Here is a 21534-nt window from a genome sequence, read left to right as displayed (position 1 = left end):
CTGAAGTCTCCTACAGGGAAGCCTTATTGACCCTTCTAATTAAGACTTTCATATCAGTTGAACATGCCTCCCTTGACAAAACCCCATGTTTCCCATCCCCTCAGTACAGGTTACAATGAGATTCAGGGGTACTTCACCAAAACATGAAAAGCCTTCAGACTGACACCAGCAGCAGGCATGTTCACACCCTCGCAAAATGCAATCAGCTGCTGCAACCTTCCCAAAATATTCATTAACTCAATATAGCTGCATCTATCCCAGAGTCAAGAGACCCTTTTTTTTTTTTTTCTGAAAGATTGACTTTACTTTTTTTTATTTTCTCGGTATGCTTTCTAACAAAAAGAATGGCTTGACCTGGTTTAGAATGGTTTGAGTGCTGCTGAATACAACAAGCAGTTGAGCTGTCTTGAAAGAAAGCTTCCCCTTCATTATTTAATGTTTGTTTTCTCTTCTGCAGAGAGAAAAAGCAAACAGTCCTCACATTTAAGCTGGGGAATAGAGGAGGAAAAACAAGCCACAAGTGCAAATGACTGCCTAATGAGTGTTTCAGTATTAAGAAAAGGGTATTAAGAAAAAATAAAAGGTAATAAAAAAGGATCTCTTCATCCCTTTCATTTCCATTTGCATAATTTTCTAAGAATATTAACTACATTCTTTTATCTCTTAGACACCAGTTTGCAACTCATAGCTTAAGACAAAGCTAAAACCAAAGCTCTAAATTACAAGTGGATCAAAAGATTTACATAATGACATAAGCTATTTTGTATATAAAGATTTGAATGTTTCAATTTCTTTGATTTTGTTCCCAAGTAAATATTTTTCACTGACAACGGTGAACTGAAAATATAGCTTTTCAAACTTTTTAATTTATTGATACTTAGTGTTGTCCAGTCAGCATTGATTCCTACACGCTTATCTTTCAGCATTTCAGTCATTTACATAAAAAAATAAGATTAACCTAATGATTAAGTTGGAAAACTACAGAAACAGTAGTAATTAGCCTCGTAGTGCCAGCTTTGTAACTTGGTGATTCAAACAATAAGAAGAGCTCCAAGCTAAACACCCTGTAAACAATAGCTGTCACTTAAAGACCACAAGGTGACATTTGGTGCTCCCAGCCCTGCTTCACGTTTTTAACTGCTCCACCTGACCACAGGAGCAGAACTTCATGTTAAACTCCTGAGCATCTGTAGTAGCTACTGATTTTATTACATAAGTTCCTATGATCATTCTTACTCCATTGTACTAAGTGAAATTTATAGTGAGAGATACACTACCTTCAGAATGGCTAACACCTCCCATGTGACATGATCTTAAAAAAATCTAACTGCAACACCACGTACGGTAGTCTAGCTGTATTTTTTTTTTTTGTCTCTACAACTGGTGTTCAAGAAGAAGAAAAAAAACCCTCAGACTGACAGTCCCATTATTTTAATGAAGTACTTAGTCGCCTTTTACACGAACAGGTATAGCTTGCACAAAAAACATGAGAGCTCTGCAGCCCCTGCAAACCACGTAAACCACCTACAAGCAGTGAAAAAAAAAAAAAATGGGAAAAAACCCCACAGCGCCAGCATGCAGAACTGGAAAGCGTACTTCCACACCAACTGTGAAACACCTACGCGAACGGAAGGAAGCAAGACGGAACAAACACAAGTGCACTACTTTTCCTCCCTATTCCTCAGAAACAAGAGATCCACGGCCTCTCTTCACCCGGGCTCGGTCCACGTGCGGACGCCGCAGCAGCCGCCCCGGCCCTGCAGGGCGAGAGCTGCGGGCAGCCCCGCCGCTGCAGCCGAAGCCTGCCTGACAGGCCGGCTCCGCTGGAATGCTCTCAGCAGCCTCCTCTCGTCCGCTACAGCACCCTCTGCTAAAAGAGAGAGAGGGGACGGGGTCCAAATTTCTCTTCCCACGCCTTCTTTTTTTTCTGAGGGGGAGGGAGACACTCGCGCACTCACACACGCACACGGGCGCGCACACACACACACACACACTCACACACACTCACTCCCAACACCCAGACACGGCAGACCCCAAGCACGTCAGGCTGGCTCCTCCCCGCCCCTCCAGAGGGGCAGAGGCACGGCGCAATTCCAGCACCTTCTTCACTTCTTCCCCAAACTACTCCCGCCAGTGCCGCCCGCACCCTGCCGCCGCCTCCGTAGGGGAAGAGGTCCTGCCCCTCTCTCCCCACGTAGAGGCGAGATGGAAGCGGCGCAGGAGCGCGGCAGCGGCACCCGACAGGAGCGCAAGCTGCACGGTGAGCACGGCACCGAAGCGCTCGCCCTGCGCACGGCGCCGCGGAGCGCAGCGCACCGCGCCCCGCGCGCGCCTGCACACCTCTGCCCGCCCGGCCTCCCGGCTGAGCGACAGCTCCCGAGGCCAATAGAACCTCCATTTTCGCGCGAGGGGGCGGGCACTCCCTGCCCAGCGGACCAATGAGAACACGACTGCCTGAGCAGTGGCGTCCGTGAAGGGGGGGCCGGAGGAGGGGCAGGAGTTTAGGAAGAGGAGGGAATGGCTGTCACCAATGAAGTCATGTTCGTAATCTAGTCCCTCGCTCCGGTTCTGGGCTCGGGTGACTCACTGAGGGGGGAGAGGAGCGACAACCAGCACCGCGCTCCGCCCGGGCGGAAGGTAAATACAACTTGCAACTCGGTCCGCCCCCCGCCAGCTCCCCGTGCCCGGCACGGTCCTTTATTGTCAGCGGCTGCGCCGGCTCGCACCGTGCCCACCTTCCCTCTCTCCATCGCTCCGCTTCCCCGCGCACGGCCCCTCCGGTCCCGGGCGCCGCCGTACCACCTGCTTCCTCTCCCCACCTTCCCCGGCGCCCGGCCCTCCCGAATATTTATATCCCCTAGTGGGTGGAGAGAAGAAAGTTTTGGTCCGGTATTATTCTGGAATAATCACGATGCGGATCTCCGGGGCGGCAGAGACAGAACCCCCACAGCGTCGCCGGTGGCTGACTCGTGAGTCAGCGGCACTCTCGGTCTTGCCGCCCAGCGAGCGTGTCACGGGCTGCGGGCGACGCGGCCACGGGAGAGACAGATCCTTGGGGAGCGACAGTCGGCACGGACGGGCCGTGGGCGGTTCCGCCGCAGCTGCCGGGGGTCGCAGGGTGAAGTTCAGGGTGTCCGGAGGCGGCAAAGCGCGGTGCGGTGGGGCTGTTTCTCCGCCGTGGCACACGCTGGCGCAGACCCAGCCGAGCAAGGGGAAGTGGGGAGGCATGGGGAGGGAGGGACATGGTGCGTGAGGGAGCGGTCTGGGCTGCGAGGAGAGTAGCGGCATTCCCCGGCAGAGCCAGGGAGGCCATGATCCGGATCATCTCGCTGCCTGCCTGTCACAAACATTGCACACACCGGGGAGGGGGGAGAAGCGGGGGCTGGGACTTCGGCCGACGGGCTGCGGCTCCTGTTGCTTTTCGGTCTGTTGTTTTTAACTGTGCAGTCACTCCTGCTGTAAAGGTGTCGCGGTTTACTTCCCAAAATAGCTTGCATGTCGGCGTACCCCTGCCGTTTTCCCTGCAGAAATTCGCCCTCCTCCTCCTCCCCACCCCCAATCAGAGTAGCACAAAACATGCGCTTACAATTTTGGAATCGCCTGCCAAGCAAAAAAGCGTTTTATTTCCGGTGTGCGCGGAAATTTATTTTTTTTAACTGGGCCAGGCGGGAGCGAGGATGCACACGCGCGCGGATGCTCAGGTAGCTGCGGCTCGCCTGCCCCTGTGTCGGGAGAGGGAACGGCGGTGTTTGGCACCTGGAAAAGTTCTGTGCCCTGCCGGAGGCGGGGGTGGGCGGCACAGCGCTGCTGCAGCCGGCTGCCGGGCGGGGCGGAGGGCAGCGGAGCCCGTCCCCGGGCCGCTGCGGGGCAGAGGCGGGAGGCGGCGGCGCGGGGAAGATAGGAGGGTGGGTGGCCTTTCTCGTCCCTCCGCCTGTGCGAGCGGCGGCGGATCAGGAAGTCACCTCCGCCACACACAGGCGCGCAGACATGTTTGGTCGGCGTGACATGGTGGCGGAGGGAAGGAGAGGCGGGGAGACGGGCCCTGCCCAGCCCTGAGGCATGACCCGGCTGCTCGCCCGCCCGCCCGCCCGCCTGCGGCCGAGGTATGGGGCCGTGAGCGGACACCGCCGCCAGCAGGGCACCCGGTGCTTCCTGGAGGGGCGGGGGAAGGCAGCAGCGGGGCCACATTTCCAGGCAGGGGCGTTTTTCAGCCTGTCGGCCGGGAAGAAAACTTTTCAGAAAGGCTGGAGGGGGAGGACAGGGCCCTGCTGGCTGTGCGCGCCCGGCCCGGCGCCTTTGCGGGGGAGGCGGCGGGCGGCCCGGCGCCGAGGCCTGCGCGCCGCCCGTCCTGCAGGGCCCGAGCACCCGAGGGCAGAGCAGCGGGGCTGCCGCGCACGGAGGTGGGCAGGGAGGGAGGGAGCGGCCGGCCTCGTCCTGTCCCCCGGGACTCCCGGGTCGCGGGTGCTCCGCCGCGGCGCTTCCTTGTGTCCGCGGTGCGCGGAGAAATGGAGTTTCTTATGTTGTCTCCTCCCCTCTTAAATTTGTAATGGTGGAACTACAAACTGCGCACGGCTGGAAAAGTTACAGCTCTTCTAAACTCGATCTGAAGTTACAGTTCAACGATTGGCGTGGGTTGTTTTTGTTTTGGTTTTTTCCCCAAGCGGGCGTTATGGTCAAGTAAAGGGAGTGTAAAAGTGTCTGCGCGTTTACATAGATCGCACCGAATTTGTTTTTTCTTGGTAACTGCTGCTTATAGTTAATATTCAGACTTAGCGAACTTTACGTTTTAGCTGTTCTTTTTAGTATGCATTTTTATGAATATTTATGTAAGTATGAATATGGAAGCAAATAACCAGCTGAAGAATTGAAGATAGAAAGTTCGTGGTTTTTCGGTTTTTTGTTTTGTTGTTTGTTTTTTTTTAAGTACTGTATACGTATGTACGTTTCAAGTATTCTGCATGCTTTCAGTGAAGAATTGATCTGGGGTCTATGACATATCCGTTTGCCTTCTCTTCGGTTTTGCTTTAGCTTTCTAAGGTGTTACTTTGTTTTAACCACAGCCCCTAAGACCCGATAAAGCCCCCAAGAAACGACAAACGCTGTACCAGAGTTTAATTCATTTGGTAGTATACCAGTTACATGTTCGGGGTGGGGCAGTCTCTTCTCTGCAAGTTACTATTGTTGTGCAAATACGGGCACACTTTCTCTTTGGGAACCTAATTGCCCTATTACTGTCTTTGACTTTGTTTCTTTTGTCCTTTTGTTATTCTAAGGAAAAAAAAAAGAAAAGTAGTGTACCAGAAAGATAGGGTTGTCTCAAGGCAGGTTTTTATGTCTATATGTGTATATATGTATCTCAGTAATAGAAAGCAAAAAGATTGTTTGAATAGTGAGCTTTTAAAATTTAAAGTGAATCATACAGCATATGTGGACTGGCCAGAGGTGAAGGTAAAGCTTCATTAAAAACAGTATTTCTCTCATGAGTTATGTCTCATCTCAAAGACTGGTATTTCTGTGGTGTTGCATAGAACATGTGCCAAAAGAGTGTGTTCAAAGCAGCCTTAGATCTTTTGTTCATTTCTGAAGTGGTCTGTGTGCCTTTCTTGTCAAGTTTGAAAAATACTTTCACCAACACCTGAGGCTTGAAAATTGACAAGAGAAAAAGTCCTTCAGCTAGCAGACTTATATTACATATATTCTTGATGAAGGTGTGTTTGAAATTACTATCTGCAGATACATTTTTCTCAGTTTTTGTTGGACTTCTGAAGTTAAGGTCAGAATGCGCACAGTAGCAACTTAAAAAAATGTCTACACTTTACTGCTGTTTTTTTGTTGTCCTGATGAGTAATATTGCTGAGAACTAGTGATCCTTTTAAGAACAAGACTTCTCGTTCTTTGTATGATTTAGAGCATTTTTGCAAATTACTCATCAAAATGCTGATTACATTTCTTTGTGTTTCCTGCTGTAGTCGAAGTTCTGTATATGTAAAGAGTGTTTCCTGGACCTCCGTCACTTTTGGACTTTATGAGATTAATTTTTATTATTTTTGATTCTCTAGTGGAGTAGTAAACACCACATTATGTCATAACACTGGCACTAGAGAAAAGTGCATGTCTTATTTCCAAGATAAAATAAAGAATGATGAATAAGGGAAAGAAGTAAGGCTTTCTTAAACACAGCTTTGTTAATTTGTAAATACAGTAGAATAAGAAGACCAACACTGAAAATTCTTTTGTTTCTGACACATTTGCAGTCATTACTTATTAGGTGTAAACATTTTCTTATTTGTCTCCACTTGGCAGAGAATATATCCTATTTATCACTTCAGTGTTTGAGCACCCCGGTGGATCATTTAGAGGTGGGATCATTGAGAAAATGTTAAAAATAAGTTTGTTGTTACAGAAACGATACATTTTTCATGTATATTTTCATCAATATTTTACCATAAGAAACTCGTATTTGAAACAATCTTCGACCTTCTTCCTTCTCTTCTTCCCCGTTTTAGTAAAGCCAAGGTCTGTCAGTAACATGGTGCATTCCTTTCCTTCTGCCTGTGTCTCATTGTGGCTTTTTTTTTTTTTTTTTTTAAAGAATCAAATGAGAAGACTGTTCATTAACTGTGAACACCTGGAGTAATGCTCACAGTATGAAAACTTAATCCATAACCATTCAGTAGTGGCATGTGTCAATTTTTTGTGCCTGAAATTTGCAGTGGAATCTACATATTTAGTAAACGTGGGCTTGCTCTTGGGTATTGTCTGATGGCAGTTAAACTTCTGACTGCAGCTATCTGCTCTCGTGTTTTCCTGAAGGCTACTGTCTTCTGCAGCAAAGCATTCAGAAAGGATCATATGTCTCTGCTGTAGTGTCTTCACTGTAAAGTATGGCAGCATAGCTTAGCCTAACTTGTGTGCACTCTCATTTGTGATTATGCCTTTTGACAGTCTGGAGTACATTCAACTCCCAGCTGTTAGCCAGTCATTTCTTGGTGCTGATGTTACTTTTTCCTAAGAGGGTAGGCTGTAAGCTAGAGTAGTTGAGAAAAGTTGAACTCTGTGCAGAGCTGAAACAGCTATGCAATAGGAGTAAGAATTTCTACAAGAGTATTTGAAGGTGAGGAGTATTGACTATCATCCTAAGGTAAACTGTTTCTGCATGTGAAAATGGATCTTACACTACATGACTCCACAATGAAGTTTTTGGTGTAAGCATTCCACCCATTTTGTGAGCTCTGCTGGGATGCCTGCAACAGTTTCTCGAAGAGAGCTAGACATGCAGCTAAAGTAATGTGCAGACATTTTTTTCCTCTGGTCTAAGTGTCTGGATAAGTAATTAAGGTTCAGCATTTCTGGTTCTGTGGTTTGTATTTTAAACTACAAATTCCCTTGCAGAAGGTTTTCAAGTTACATTGACATTGCATGTGTGAGTATGCAAAGGGAGGATCTCAGCTGCTGGTGTGTTTGGCTTCTCTTAGGTGACCTGAATAACTGGTATATGTTAGTTGAAGATTTGACTTTTCACTGATTTTTTGTTGTTTCATGTAAAGCTGTTTATTGATTGAATTGTTATTTAATCAAATGACAATGGTTAAATCATGATAAAAGGTAATGCAGAGTGTCCTGTGAAGTTGTACAATACAAAACACTGATTTGCTTCTAAGTTATTTAATGATGATAAGCTGCTGTCATTACTAAATCAGCTCTTCTACTTTGAACATATTCATTTGATTATAGTTAACAGATTATGCAAGTAATAGAAATCACTGACAGTATAATTTCATGTTTTCTATGGTGGTATAATAAAGATAGCTACTTTAGCCTGTAGCGTATCACAGGTTTACAGTTTGTCTTTTGAAAGCCACCTGTGAATCCTGACTTCAGTTGGAAATGTTTGGGGAGAAGTAGACTGTAACTGTTATAGTCAGTTTTGCAGTATCTGTGTGGCTGTTGTGTGGGTCCACACTTCTTTTTCATCGGCTCTAAGTGGTATAGTTTCCTTACTTTCCACTACGTATCCAAGGCAGGAGATCTGGCCAAAACATCCTGGCTGAAGTTCAATTTAGGTTGAAAGGAAAGGCAGAAGTTTTATTGGAGGGTGAAGGGAACTAGCTAGAAGAATTATAAATACTTACTGCTCCATATGTTCTCAGACTTTGTGTGTGCCCTGTCAAAGCAGTCTGTAATCCCTGGATCTTTTTGGGTGTACAGCTGGCCTTGAACTCCAAAGTAATGCAAATGGTTTTTTACCTTTTGTTTGGAGTCTGCTAATATTTCCTTACTACAGATAAATCCCTTCCTTTATTACCTTTGGGTTCATATCAAATTTATACCAAAATATGTGTAAAAGAAACACTGAACTGATGGAGACCGTATTGTACAGTGAATTAGTTACATCTACAAAACTTCCTAGGTGCATATAAAGTGAAGTGCAGAAACATTTCTCCTTAGGGACTGTTTTTTTTCAAATTGTTTGTGGTATAGATACTTTCTCTCCTAAACCATTTGATCTAGAAATAGTTGAGCAGAGATCCTCAGTCACTCTGTTAATCTTCAGCTCTTGGTGTTGTTGCTCTTTGTATTTGGATCTGGACAAAGTTATCCTGATAGGTGATAGATGCCTCTTTTACTCCCCTGTCTTAACTCTGGTTGTGTCCAGCAGAGGTGGAGAAATTCTCTAAGACCACAGAAAGAGCCGTGTGATTCACTGCTACTAATTCAGTTGCCAGTAGTTCATTTGGGACTGTTCACAGAAGAGATTTTGTCATGTTGATGTAAATAAATGTAGAGAAGTGGTAAGGGATTACAGTTCAAGAAAAAATATATCCTGTTTGCAATCATATGAGTAACACTACTCCAGTGAGTGTTTTGAGGAAATTTTAAGACTGGACACTTGAGAAACAATTAAACAGCATGTAATGTGTTGAGAATCAGGGCCAACAGCCTTGTCATTTGGAGCAGTAAGGTGGATTTTTTTTTTTTTTGTGTTTTACTATAGTCTTTGTAATCTGTTGGGAACATTTACTTTTTCTGTCTTTCCTTCCCCCTTGCTTTTTAGTTGTAACAGGCACTGCTCATTAAAAAGCAGTCCAAAGAAATAGGTCAACACTGGCTTTGGCAGTGTTGGCTTCATACTACTTTTTTCATAGCAGGCACCAGAATTTTGCCAAACTAATAGCAATGCTATCTGCATGGATCTTGGCCACTGTTGGACTTGTTGGCTTTTTGTAGATTTTTGCTTTGACTTTAATGAGACTTTGTTAAGGACCTAAAGGAATCAGGTATCTAGATTTAACTGAATTTTAATGAGAACAGGGTGCCTAATTTCTGTGCTTGGTTTTGTTTTGGTTTTTTTTAATACAATGTCAGTTTTAATAAACTAAGCTATTTTTGAAACATGTTACACTATAAACTTTTTAACACGTTAGTTCTGTGAACAGATATTTAGTTAGGAGGGCCATACTGTGTTCTGATTTAGGCCAGTGGTTGTTTTTTAATTTTGCGGACTACTGTTGCCAGAGAAAATTGCTTTGTCTCTATTTCCATGGCTGTCTTTGGACAGGATTTATTACTTTCATTTAAGTAGTGTTTTCTAATGCTTTACGTTCTCTTGATACAGTTATTATAAATTACTTTTTTTTCACATGTTCTTTGACATACAAAATCTTTGAATACAAATCTGTTTAAGAGGATTCACAATTACATGAGATTGGGTGAGTTTATCGTCTCTCAAGGAAAGATGATGAAGAGACTTGATCTGGTGTAAGCAATGCAAATATTCATGTCTGGTGGTTACTGTTTTTCACAGTTTGGGCACTTGCTATCCCATTTAAAAGAATTTTTAATTTTTCAAAGTTACATACAGAACATGATTAATGTATTTGTAAATGTCAGTGTAACTAATGGACCTGAGACTGGAGCCAGTTTTTATGAGAACTACAATTTGAATTTGAAATAGGGTAAGTAGGTCAACAGAGGGGAAGATTTTGATACCCATTTTAATGCATAGGTGTAGGTAGATGTCTTTTGTGAAATAAGATATTTTGAGATACTGTATACTGACAGTACATTTGTAATCAATTGTGTTGTGGTTTGAATTTCACTTTTAATACTCAGAACGACTCAGGTGTGAGAGTGTCAGTCTTACATGACTGACTCATGTAAGAGCTATTTGTTGTGAGGAAATGTGTGTTGTCCTTCATACAGCCAAATATAGGTCACTTAGAGGAAGCTATGGCATTGGTGTTTGCAGTTGTGAATGGGATAACTTGATTCCTTTTGTGGATGTGTTGTGGGGCTGTAGAGGACTAATTAGTGACTGCAGAGTTTTCGTCTGAGAAGCTTCATAGGCATCTCTGTATTTGACCTTGCAAGGAAGCAAGATCCCAAGGTATCAAGTTACAGATTCACAGAATATCCTGAGCAGAAAGTCACCTGGAAAGATCATTGAGTCCAATTCTTGCCCCTGCAGGGGACACACCAAGAATTACACCATGTGCCTGAGAGTGTTGTCCAAATGTTTTTTGAACTCTGTCAAGCTGGTGCTGTGACTATTTCCCTGGGGAGCCCATTTCGATGCCCAACCACCCCGTGGGTATCTTCTTGATATCCAACCTAAACCTTCCCTGACACAAATTCAGGCCATTCCCTTGGCTCCTGTCACTGGTCACCACAGTGAAAGAAGATCAGTGACTGCCCCTCCTCTTCTCCTGTTGAGGAACCTGTAGCCTGCAATAAGGTCTCGCCTCAGTCTCCTCTTCTTCAGGCTGAAAAACCTAAATTACCTCATCTCTTCCTTATGGCGTCCCATTTTGGCCTTTCACTATGTTTTTGGCCCTCTTTTGACACTCTCCAACAGCTTTATGTCTATTTTATATTGTGGCACCCAAAACTTCCCCCAGCACTGGAGGTGAGGCTGCCCCAGTGCAGAGCAGAGCAGGACAGTCCCCTCCCTTGCCTGGCTGGCAATGCTGTGCCTGATGCCTCCCAGGTCAGGGTTGGTTCTCCTGGCTGCCAGGGCACTGCTGGCTCATGTTCAACTTGCCATCAGCCAGGACCCCTGAGTCCCTTTCGCTGGCACTGCTTTCCAGCATCTCATTCCACAGTCTGTCTGTACATACAATGTTGCCCCATGCCAGGTGCAGAATTTGGAAATGGTCCTTGTTAAACTTCGTACAGTTGGTGATTGCCAAGCCTTCCAGTTTGTCTAGGTTTCTCTGTGGGGCCTCTTTGCGTTTGTGGGAGTTAACAGCTCCTCCTACTTTTGTATCAGCTGCAAGCGTAGTAGCCCTTCAAGTCCTGTCCTACATCCATGTCGTTTATGAAGGTGAGCAGACAATGTGCCCTTGCGTCCCAAAAAGTGAACTGCATCTTGCGTTGCATCAAAAGAAATGTGGCCAGCAGAGCAAGGGAGGTGATTCTGCTTTACTCTTCCCTCATGAGACTCTAATTGGAGTGCTGTGTCTGGTCTGGGGTCCTCAGCTCAAGAAAGATATGGACCTGTTGGAGTGGGTCCAGAAGATGGCCATGAATTTGAAGAGAGTTAGATAGGGCATCTCTCTTAGGAAGAAAGGCTGAGAGAAAAGGGGTTGTTCATCATGGAGAAGAGGATGTTTCAGGAAGACCTCATTGTGGCCTTCCAGTACTTGAAGGGGCCTTATAAAAATGAGAGAGAGGGACTTTTTATATGGGCAGATAGTGGCAAGTCAAGGAGCAGTGGTTTTAAACTTAAAGAGGGTATGTTTACATTAGCTGTTAAGAAGAAATTCTTCAAGGTGAGGGTCTGAAGCACTGGTACAGGTTGACCAGGTCCCTAAGTTGTAGATCAGGTTGTAGATCCCTGTCCCTGGAAGTGTTCAAGGCCGGGTTGGACTGGGCTCTGAACAACCTGATCTAGTAGAAGGTGTACCTGCTGATGGCAGGGGGGTTGGAACTAGATGATCTTAAAGGTCTCTTCCAACCCAAACCATTCTGTAATACTGTGTTTAAGAGCACTGGCCCTAAGGAGGATTACTGTGGAACCCCACTAGTGATAGGTCACCAGCCTGATGCCACCTGCAACCCTTTGCACCTGGCCATCAGCCTGTCGCTCACCCATCACATGATGTCTTTATCCAGCTTTGTGGTGGACATTTTGTCCAGAAGGATCCTGTGAGAGACAGTATTGAAACCTTTACTGAAATCCAAAAGGATTACATCAACTGGTTCACTTGATCAACTAGGTTGGTTACTCTGTCATAAAAGTCAATTAAGTTTGACAAGCAGGACTTCTCTGTCATGAGCCTGTGCCGGCTGTGACCAATGACTGTGTTGTCCTTCGGGTGTTTTTTCAATACCTCCCAGAATAATCTTCTCCATAATTTTGCTGGTCACTGAACTCAGACTGTGACAGGCCTGTAATTTCCAGGCAGATCCTTCTTGTCCTGGAAAATCAGGACACCAGCCAGCTTCTAGTCAACTGGGACCTAGCTGGATTCCCAACACTGTTTAAAAATGGAGAGAGACCTCACAATGGCATCAGCCAGCTCTTTGAGTATTCTCAGATGAATTCTGTTGGGCCCCATAGATTACAGGGATACAGCTGGAGAAGCAGATCCCACACGAGATCAAGATCAACTGAGAGATGATCATTCTCACAGCCATGGTCCTCCAGCTCATGGTACTAGGACCTGCTTAATCCATGATCAGCATTGAGGACAGAGGCAAAGAAAGCTTTAAACACTGCCTTATCTATGTCCCTGTTTGTGAGGTGACCATCCTCATCCTGTAACAGAGCAATCTTATTCTCCACTGTCTTTTGCTATTAATGCATTTAAAGCCCCTTTTTTTATTCTCCCGCTCAACTGCTGCCAGCTTCAACTCCAGTTCAGCTTCGGACTGATGAATTTTCTCCCTACAATGGTGAGCAGCATCTCTGTATTCCTCCCACATCATTTGACCTTGCTTCTGCTGAGCCTACACCTTCCTTTTTTGCCTCCACCTCCCAAAGAAGATTCCTGCTCAGCCTACTTACCTTCTGCCTTACCTGCTTGAATTCCAGCATTTAGGTATTGCCTGCTCCTTTGCCCATAGGAGATGGTATTTAAAAAGTGACCAGCACTGATGGGATGCCTGGACCTGTAAAAGCATTTTCCCAGGGTACCTTTCTCACTAGTTCCCTGAGTAGCCTGGAGTCTGCTCTCCTCATGTCCAGAGTTGAGGTTTTGCTGGCACTTTTCCTCCTGTCAGAGATTTCACGCTTGATTACTTTGTGGGTACTGAGGCCAAAAAGGCCACCAATCACCATGTCAATTATGAGACCCTCTCTGTTAACAATCATGAAATTAAGGAGACCATCTTTCCTAGTCAGCTCCCTCAGTACCTGAACTGTGAAGTAGCATCCAGGTGTTTTAAAGAGTCTCCTGGACTTGATTGTGCCAGCTCTGTGGTGTCCCTAATTAACATCTGACAGGTTGAATTGCCCCGAAAGGGGAAATTTGAAGGTGTCCCTTTGTTCCTTGAAGAAGTCCCTTTGTTCCTTGAAGAGGGATGCAACCATCATGACAGGCTAGTCAGAGGACTTATCCCAGCGAGTTTCGTTTATGACAGTGATGTCATTTCTCTGGCACTGGGCCAAAGTTTTCTCTTGCTCATTTCTCATGCTGTGTGGTTTGTTGTAGCCTACACCTCATGGAGCAGATTCAGTGATCTTACTAGCATTTAGTTCCTCAAGTTTTGTTGTGCCATCTTTGTTCTTATCACTGCCAAGTCTGGTTTTACCCCTTCCTGGCTTCCAATCTAGTTTAGAGCTCTGTCAATGAGCCCTGCTGGCTCTCGTCGTAGAACCCTTTTTCCACTCTGTGAAAGGTGCATCCCTTCAGATATCAGTAGACCAAGTGTTGTATAGACCATGCCATGATAAAAAAAAAGAATTCAGATTCTGCTGATGACAGGAATTTTGGAGCCCTGCGCCCCTGGGAGTCAGCAGACTTCCCTGTGGATTGGGTGTGGTCTGCATAGCGGGCCCTTGGTTCCTCTTGGAAGGGAGTCATCTATGTCAATTTACCCTTTCCTTTTAATTAATGGGAAGTTGTGATGAGGGTGGTAGGCTGTCTTGCCCCAGGTGATTCCTCTATCCCAGAACGGCCTTTGTCTACCTCATTAGTTGACTGCCCTTCCAGTTCCAGGGCCTCATACCTCTTGTAAAAGGTACCATTTGTTGTATGTGTTGTCTTCAAGTTGAGGAGGAGGAGTGTTCCGCCTAGTGTGGGCAATGACCAGCTTCCAGTGTTCATGTTCAAGAGACCTCTGCCTTACTGCTTGGTAGGATTCTGGGTCCGCCTGCATCTTTGCTTCAGTGGAGGTTTGAAACTTCTGAGACTATCTGGGAATAGCCTGTCAATCTCTCACTCATTCTCACGAGTACTGCACAGGCTATTCACCATATCCCATGGCTTCTTAACCTGGTGACAGCTTACAATAACACATCTTCTGTGACAGGAGTGACGGTCAGCCCCAGCCTTTTGGAGAGACTTTAGGTACTCCTGGCAACCTGAGTCCTGAAGAGTTGCATCCACCATTAAGTGATCCAGATGGCTGGAGGCTTCTGGTATGGCTGATACAGTGACTTCAGGGGGAGTGAGCTCTGTGACTTTCAAAACCATACGGGAAGGCAGCATGAACTAATAAAGCCATGCCCTTCTTCACCAACTACTGGGTCTATTCACTGCCTCTGTTGGTGGCTCTCAAATGGTCAGAGGGGAGTGCTGCCAGCACACCCTGGTGTTGTTCACTACCTATGGGACCCTTTTGAGTGAGTGGGAGCAGCTGCCATCCTTTGTGGCTGCACTCAATGCTCAGTCAGCTGCTCTAGGGCAAGCTTCCAGTTTTGTGTGGGTGTTGGCACTCTCCTGTGGTTCCCCTGGCTCCAGACGTGCTTGTTGCAGTCCGTGGCTCTGCACTGGAGCTCTTGGCCTCAGCAAGGGGTGGTTGGGGGCAGTTAGGCTGTGTTCCAATCTGTCGCTGTCACTGCTGGCTGCGTCTGTGCCCAGTCAGCTACTCTGGGGCCGGCGGCTGGCTCCATGTATGTCTCAGTACTCTTGGCAAATGAAAAAAAGTTCTGAAAACAGAAGAGGCTGGTCAGAGCTGTTTAGAGGGAGATTTTTTAACACATCATAGGTTACTGAGATGCTCAACTATCTTTCCTGTTTTTAGTACTGCTGTGCTCTGCTTGGCCCACATGACGTATCTGGTGATAGCAAGTCAGTTCAACTCTTGTTGTTTCTGGTAGATGTTTCTCATAGCATACCAGCTGCTTTGTTCTGTGAGTACCATACAAATGTCCAGAAATGGATGGAATTGTGATGATCCTTATCTTTCTAGTGAGCTGTTAGAAGGGTGATCAAGATAATGGGCAACATTAAGGATTGTGTAAGCATTTTCTGCTGATGACAGCTTGCATGCATATGTATATGTATATGTGTGTGTGTGTGTGTGTATGTAAAAATTGCCAGTAGATTTTATTATGTTTTTTCTCAATGTCCCTAATGTCACATAGAAATTGTGGTTTTGTTTTTGTTTTGTTTTGTTTTTGTTATTAGAGCTATTCTGCTAATTGGAAAGGAGACAGAAAATAGATGTCCACGCCTACAGACCCTGGTGCCATGCCTCATCCTGGTCCTTCCCCTGGACCAGGACCTTCACCTGGACCGATTCTGGGACCTAGCCCAGGACCAGGGCCATCTCCTGGCTCCGTTCACAGCATGATGGGGCCAAGTCCTGGTCCGCCCAGTGTCCCACATCCAATGCCGACAATGGGGCCTACAGATTATCCGCAGGAAGGCATGCATCAAATGCATAAGGTAATAGTTTATTACAAGTGAACCTTTTTTCCCTAGGGTTCTCTCCACTAATGAAAAAAACTACTTAAACTACATTTAGACCTGCTTAACTGCTCTTACACATCATCTGCAAAACTTCAGCTGCACTCTTCTTTCTTTATTGCTGAAGATTATTCATGTATCAGATGAAACAGTTTCCTTGTTCTTCGCAGACTACTTTGAACTACAAGTTAGTAGTTTGCAAATCTTCATTTGTAAACTGTACTTTTCAGTAAGATAGACATTACTAGAGAGGAAAAAATGAATGATAGTGTTAAAACTTTAAGGCATGCCGTTCTAACCATGTTTTTTCCCTTTTTTTTTCTTCTTGTCTCTTTGGACATACCATGTGTTTTTTTCTGGGGTGGTTTTTAATTTTGCGTGAAATTGTTCTTTTTTTAAAAAAAGCAACAAAACAAAACAAACCTAATCCACCCTAAAGGATTTGTGTTACAAATTTGTTTACTCTTCTGTATTGAAAATGTGGTTGAAAAATGTGGCTTTCAAATTATTTTGTAAAACCTACATCTTACAAAGGAATATAAGACTGCATCATGTAGAACATGTTAATAATTGCACTTCAGTGGTTATTGTTACACACTTAAAATGGTTTTTTGCTTTGAGGAAATACTTGCCTGTGGAGAAACTCCTTTGTGAGAACAGTCTCCCTATGTATTGTCATTTTTGTTTGGTTGTATATCAGAGATTTAGAGCTCAGAATAATTTCGATGGCACTGATGTTCTACTCAGAAATATGTAGTAGCAGCTTACAGAGCCAAGGTATTAAAATATTTTGGCAGCTATTGTTGATTCCACTTGGAATCGTTATATGCACATAGAGAAAAAAATTACAATAAAAAGTGTTTTAAATTAATAGAAACATATTTTAATTTTCCTCATTAAATGAGATCTTCTTCCTTTTGACACTCTCACATATAAATCCGTTTCATTCATTAAAACAATGTCCAATAAGCAGGGACATGACATTACCATCTTTTACATGAAGAACTAAAAAATTTCTAATAGCACAAAGACAAACTGAAGGGAAGGAGGTCAGGATCCAGCTTCTGATTTATATTGACCTGTTGTAATCTCTGAGAGGTATAGTTACATGCAGTAACTGTAGCCTTTGCATTTGAATCTTGAGATACCTCATTTAGCTATTAGCCAAATTAGATATTTGCAATTGGAACTTTTTTGTTTGTGGGGTCAGTTACAGACCAGCTTTTCAGAACTCTGTCCCCAAACTTCATAGCCAGGATTCTTGTATCCTTCATTCCTTTCTATTTTTCTTGTACCTGTAGGAGAAGAAGGTGACACCATGAATTTTCCATAGAGAGGTTGAATGCTCCACACATTACGTTCTTAACTGATGTATCCTGTTATATCAGCCATTTAATCCTATGTTATAATTCGAAACTAACCAACAAATGTCATCCCACAACATTCGTCCAGAGACTTCAGAAAGCATTCACAAGGTTCTGTGAGTCAGAGTAGAAATTCTCCCATTGAGGTGGCACTGAAATGTTTTGAAAAATGCACCACAAAGAGTCTGGTTAGTCAATTAAAAGATGATCATTCAGTGTAATTTCAGTAAATTACTCTCCCTTTTCTGTGCCTTGATTCTGATAATGGAATAAAAACAGTAATTTCAAAAGTCTTTGTTTTAGTAGCAATAGTCTTGCTGTCCTCTAGGTTTCCATTTCACAGGTTCCAGCACTTCACACATGTCTTCATATGTGTATGATTAAGCTAGAAAATGGGTCTGTTGAGCTGATACAGGTGAAAAGAAGAAAAAAAATTAAATAAAATCTTGGTTGATTTTTCAGTCTAGATGAGGTCTTGGGTCTGTTTTTCTGTGCAACTCCAGAAATAGTGTATTGTGATAACTGTTGGAAGGGTCTGTCTAAGAAATGCTGTGAAAGGGTGCCTCTAGATTATTTTGCAAATAGTACTTGAGTGGTGTTCAGTCTAATTAAAAAACCGGTCAGCCGCCTGAAGCTGAACCAAATACAGTGGTTTTGCTTAGTACTATATAAAATAAGTTGACTTTCAAGCCATGGTATATCATAGTACTATTTTTTTTTTAAGTGAAATGCAGTAGAAAAGAGGGGATTGCACCCAAAGTGACCCAGTTATAGAATTGCTTGTGGGGTACCCAGGTATGCAATGGGATGTGGCTCTTGCTTTTAAGATTTGCAAACTTCAGTGGAACAATGTAATTCTGTGTTAGATGTTTGCCTGGCTTACAAACAACAGTATCATGCATAAAATTAAAAAAAATACAAAGGATCAATCGATAGCTAAAACAATGATTGAAACAAATTTATATTAATAAATCATAATTCCTAAAGTATGTTTACTTAAGAACTGTTACTATGAAAACTAAAGACTGTATATTCACTTAGTAACCAGAAAACCCTTCCACATGAGAATTTACTATTAGTTTACATAATGCAGTTATGACAGAAACAGTAAATTACTTGCATTTCTTGCTGGTTTCTTAAAGACTATCAACCAAATTTCTAGGAAAATACTTACAGTTCCAGAAATTACTGAAGTATATTTTGGATGCATGACAGCTACATTTAAGGAGAAATACTTAAGAAGTCTATTGAGTCTCATGAGAAAAATTACTTGGAAGCTGAAAGATACTAAAAGAAAGCATTGCTACTTTCTTTGCCCTAATCTTACTTTGCCTCTGCATCTGCATAAAAGCTTCTATCGAGGCAGAACAAGGTTACATGGTTTCAGTGTGAATTGATAAAGCCTTTGACACTGTCCCCAGCAACATCCTCCTCTCTACATTGGAGAGAGATGGTTTCAATGGGTGGACTGTTAGATGGATAAGAAAGTGGCTGGACAGTCACATCCGGAGGGTAGTGGTCAATGGCTCAGTGTCCTGATGAACACCAGTGACAAGTGGTGTCCTTCACGGGTCTGTGTTGAGACCAGTGTTACTTAATGTCTTCATTTATGATGTAGGCAAAGGAACTGAGGAAGTTTGCAGATGATGCCAAGCTGAGTGTTGCAATTGACACATCTGAATGATAGGATGCCTCCCAATGGGACCTGGACAAGCTTGAGAAGTGGGTGCATGGGAATTTTTGGCAAAACCCAGTGCAAAGTGCTGCACCTGGGTCAGGGCAATCCCTGGTACCAACACATGCTGGGGATGAACAGATCAGAGCAGTTCTGCTGAGAAGGACTTGGGGGTGCTGGTGGGTGAGAGGCTGGACATGACCCAGCCATGAGCACTCACAGCCCTGAAAGCCAAATGTGTCCTGGGCTGCATCCAAGGCAGTGTGGGCAGCAGGGCCAGGGAGGGGATTCTGCCCCTCTGCTCTGCTCTGCTCTGCTCTGCTCTGCTCTGGTGAGACCCCACCTGCAGTGCTGTGTCCAGCTCTGGGGTCCCTGCACAGGAAGAACATGAACCTGTTGGAGTGAGTCCAGAGGAGGCCACCCAAATGGTAGAGGGATGTACCCCCCCTCCTATTAGGAAGGGCTGAGAGAATTGGATTTGTTTAGCTTGGAGAAGAGAAGGCTTTGACGTGACTTCATTGCAGCCTTCCAGTACCTGCAGCAGGAAAGATGCAGAGACTTATTACAAGGAGAGGCAGTGACAGGATAAGGGGGAATGGTTTCAAACTGAAAGGAGGATTAGGTTAGATACTAGGAAGAAATTCTTCACCGTGAGGGTAGTGGGGCACTGGGACAGGTTGCCCAGGGATGCCGCATCCGTGGAAGTGTTCAAGGCGAGATTAGATGGGACTCTGAGCAACTTGGTCTAGAAACTGCCACTACAAGGGGTTTGGGATTTAATGATCTCTGAGGTTTCTTCCAGCCCAAGCCACTCTACAGCCTTCTGTATCATCTTAAGCTCTAGCTGGATTACACGATTTTAACTGCTTAACTTTTGGTTATGACAACACTGTAGCTTGTTAATTTGTGGAGGGCTCACTTGAGGGATGGATAGAGTACTGTGAGCTCTTGGTTTATTTTCTCTTCCATTTAATTGTAACCTGATGCATAATCACTTCTTTTGTGAATTTGTAATGGGGTGTATTGTAAATTATTTCTGACTGTGGAATAATTACAGTGATGTCATGGGCAATATTACTGGTTTCGGTGAGTAAGATAAAAAGTGATAGAGAGAAAAAATCCTTCAGAAGTACAGTTGTTTTTACTGTGTTCACTCAGATGTTCCATTAAAACAGAAGGCAAATGGTTTCCCATTTCAAATATTATTGCTTAGCAGTTCTATGAATATTAGCCATTCTGAGAGTCAAAGGAGTTCTGTCATGGTCCTAGAAGTAACAGCATGCAACATTACAGGCATGTTCCCTGCATAATTTTTGTTGTTTATGTCTATGTGAGTAAAAAAAGAAAGGAAGTATTGTCAAGCTTGAAAAATCTACAGTGAACTTACATAAAACGGTGATTTAATGATCTGTTAGAGACTAACGGAATTGGTGGCCAGTTTCCTGCTGCAAAAACCACAGTCAAACTGGTTGTCCATCAGGGATGCATTCAGTTATGCTGTGTAGTTATGTGGCAGTGACATGACAACACATTGCTGTTTGGTCTGTGTAATCTGTTGTTTTAGAGGGTGCACGGTTTACAAGAAAGCTAGTCTGGTACTCAGTCTTTGATTTTACCTCTGGGGCTTTTTTTGCTTCGTTGTTTTTTTAAGAAGGTGGATTGAAGCAAAAAAGCCCCAGACACAGTAACTTGACAGTTTACCTGAAAATAGGTCAAACTGTGATGTATATATGAGAAGACCTTAGTTGCTATATTCGGAGTAAAAGCACTGTAGGCAAAAGATTCCTTATGCATTAGACATTATGTAAGTCTGTAAATCTGCCAAGTCTATAAGCATGTGCTAGCATACAGTTGAAGTTCATCCCTCATTCCGTTTCTAGAAGCATTGTTTATTTGGCCAGTTCAGTACTTGCATCCTTACTTATGGGGACCAATCAAAATAGTAATTTCTACTTAGTTGAGTATGTCTCAACTTCCTGTTTCCCTTCTGTCATATTAGAAGATTAAAATAAAAAAGTATTCCAGTGTGATAGTAGTGCTTTGTTGGTAATACGGGTTACTTTCTTATCCCAACAATGTAATTGTGGAAGATAGCTTTAATAATTTAGAGGACTGAAGAATTTACAGAAATTACAGAAATTGTGTGTAAGATTCCCTGTGTAATTTTTAACCTGTTGCATAGATTTGGAGTTACCCACTAGCTCTGTAACTATACAGTGATTCAAAAAGTTCCGTTACTGTAGTCCACTGCTGTCCTCAGCTGAATTGCCTCCTCTATTTTATGTTTTTTTCCATAGCCAGTAGAGGTGCTTTTGGATGAAATACATTAGTGGAAGTACCAGTGTCTGGATATATTAGCAACTGTTAGTTTATGCCATCTTCATGTTTTCTATTTTTACTATTAACAAACTGGTTTATGAGTTCTAATGAATTTAAGTTTCAGTTTTTTCACAGCATAAGTTTTGCAAACTCACAGATGGAGACCCCTTTCTTGATATATATATTTAGTCTCTCTTCCATTAGACTTGAAGCATTTCCATTTGCTACAGTTGGTTTTATGAGTGTTGGTTTCTTTAATAACACTTTCTTAATAAAACCTGTTCTTTTGATCCGTTCTTTCCATGGAAGCATGCCTCAA

At 43.9% G+C, this 21534-nt stretch overlaps 1 protein-coding gene across 5 annotated transcripts in view; it reads left to right on the top strand.

Annotated features, from left to right (window-relative positions):
- The first annotated feature begins 2481 nt into the window (after positions 1-2481).
- SMARCA2 (SWI/SNF related BAF chromatin remodeling complex subunit ATPase 2) overlaps positions 2482-21534 on the top strand; it is a 119467-nt gene continuing 100414 nt past the window's right edge. Inside the window, exons 1-2 of one of the 5 annotated variants that reach the window (XM_085042329.1) lie at positions 2482-2637; positions 15576-15836. In XM_085042329.1, coding sequence (XP_084898455.1) covers positions 15612-15836 — 225 coding nt within the window. In that variant the 5' untranslated portion in view covers positions 2482-2637; positions 15576-15611. Of the gene's footprint in view, positions 2638-2832; positions 2970-3648; positions 3702-4016; positions 4104-4172; positions 4195-15575; positions 15837-21534 lie in introns of those variants that run through there. The other 4 variants (XM_085042330.1, XM_085042332.1, XM_085042331.1 and 1 more) reach the window with 4 other exon arrangements.

Source organism: Lichenostomus cassidix, chromosome Z (genome assembly GCF_008360975.1).
Source record: "Lichenostomus cassidix isolate B80296 chromosome Z, HeHo_3.0, whole genome shotgun sequence".
Taxonomy (NCBI): Eukaryota; Metazoa; Chordata; class Aves; order Passeriformes; family Meliphagidae; genus Lichenostomus; species Lichenostomus cassidix.
Note: the sequence above shows the minus strand (reverse complement) of the source record. Positions and strands in the feature narration are given on the sequence as shown.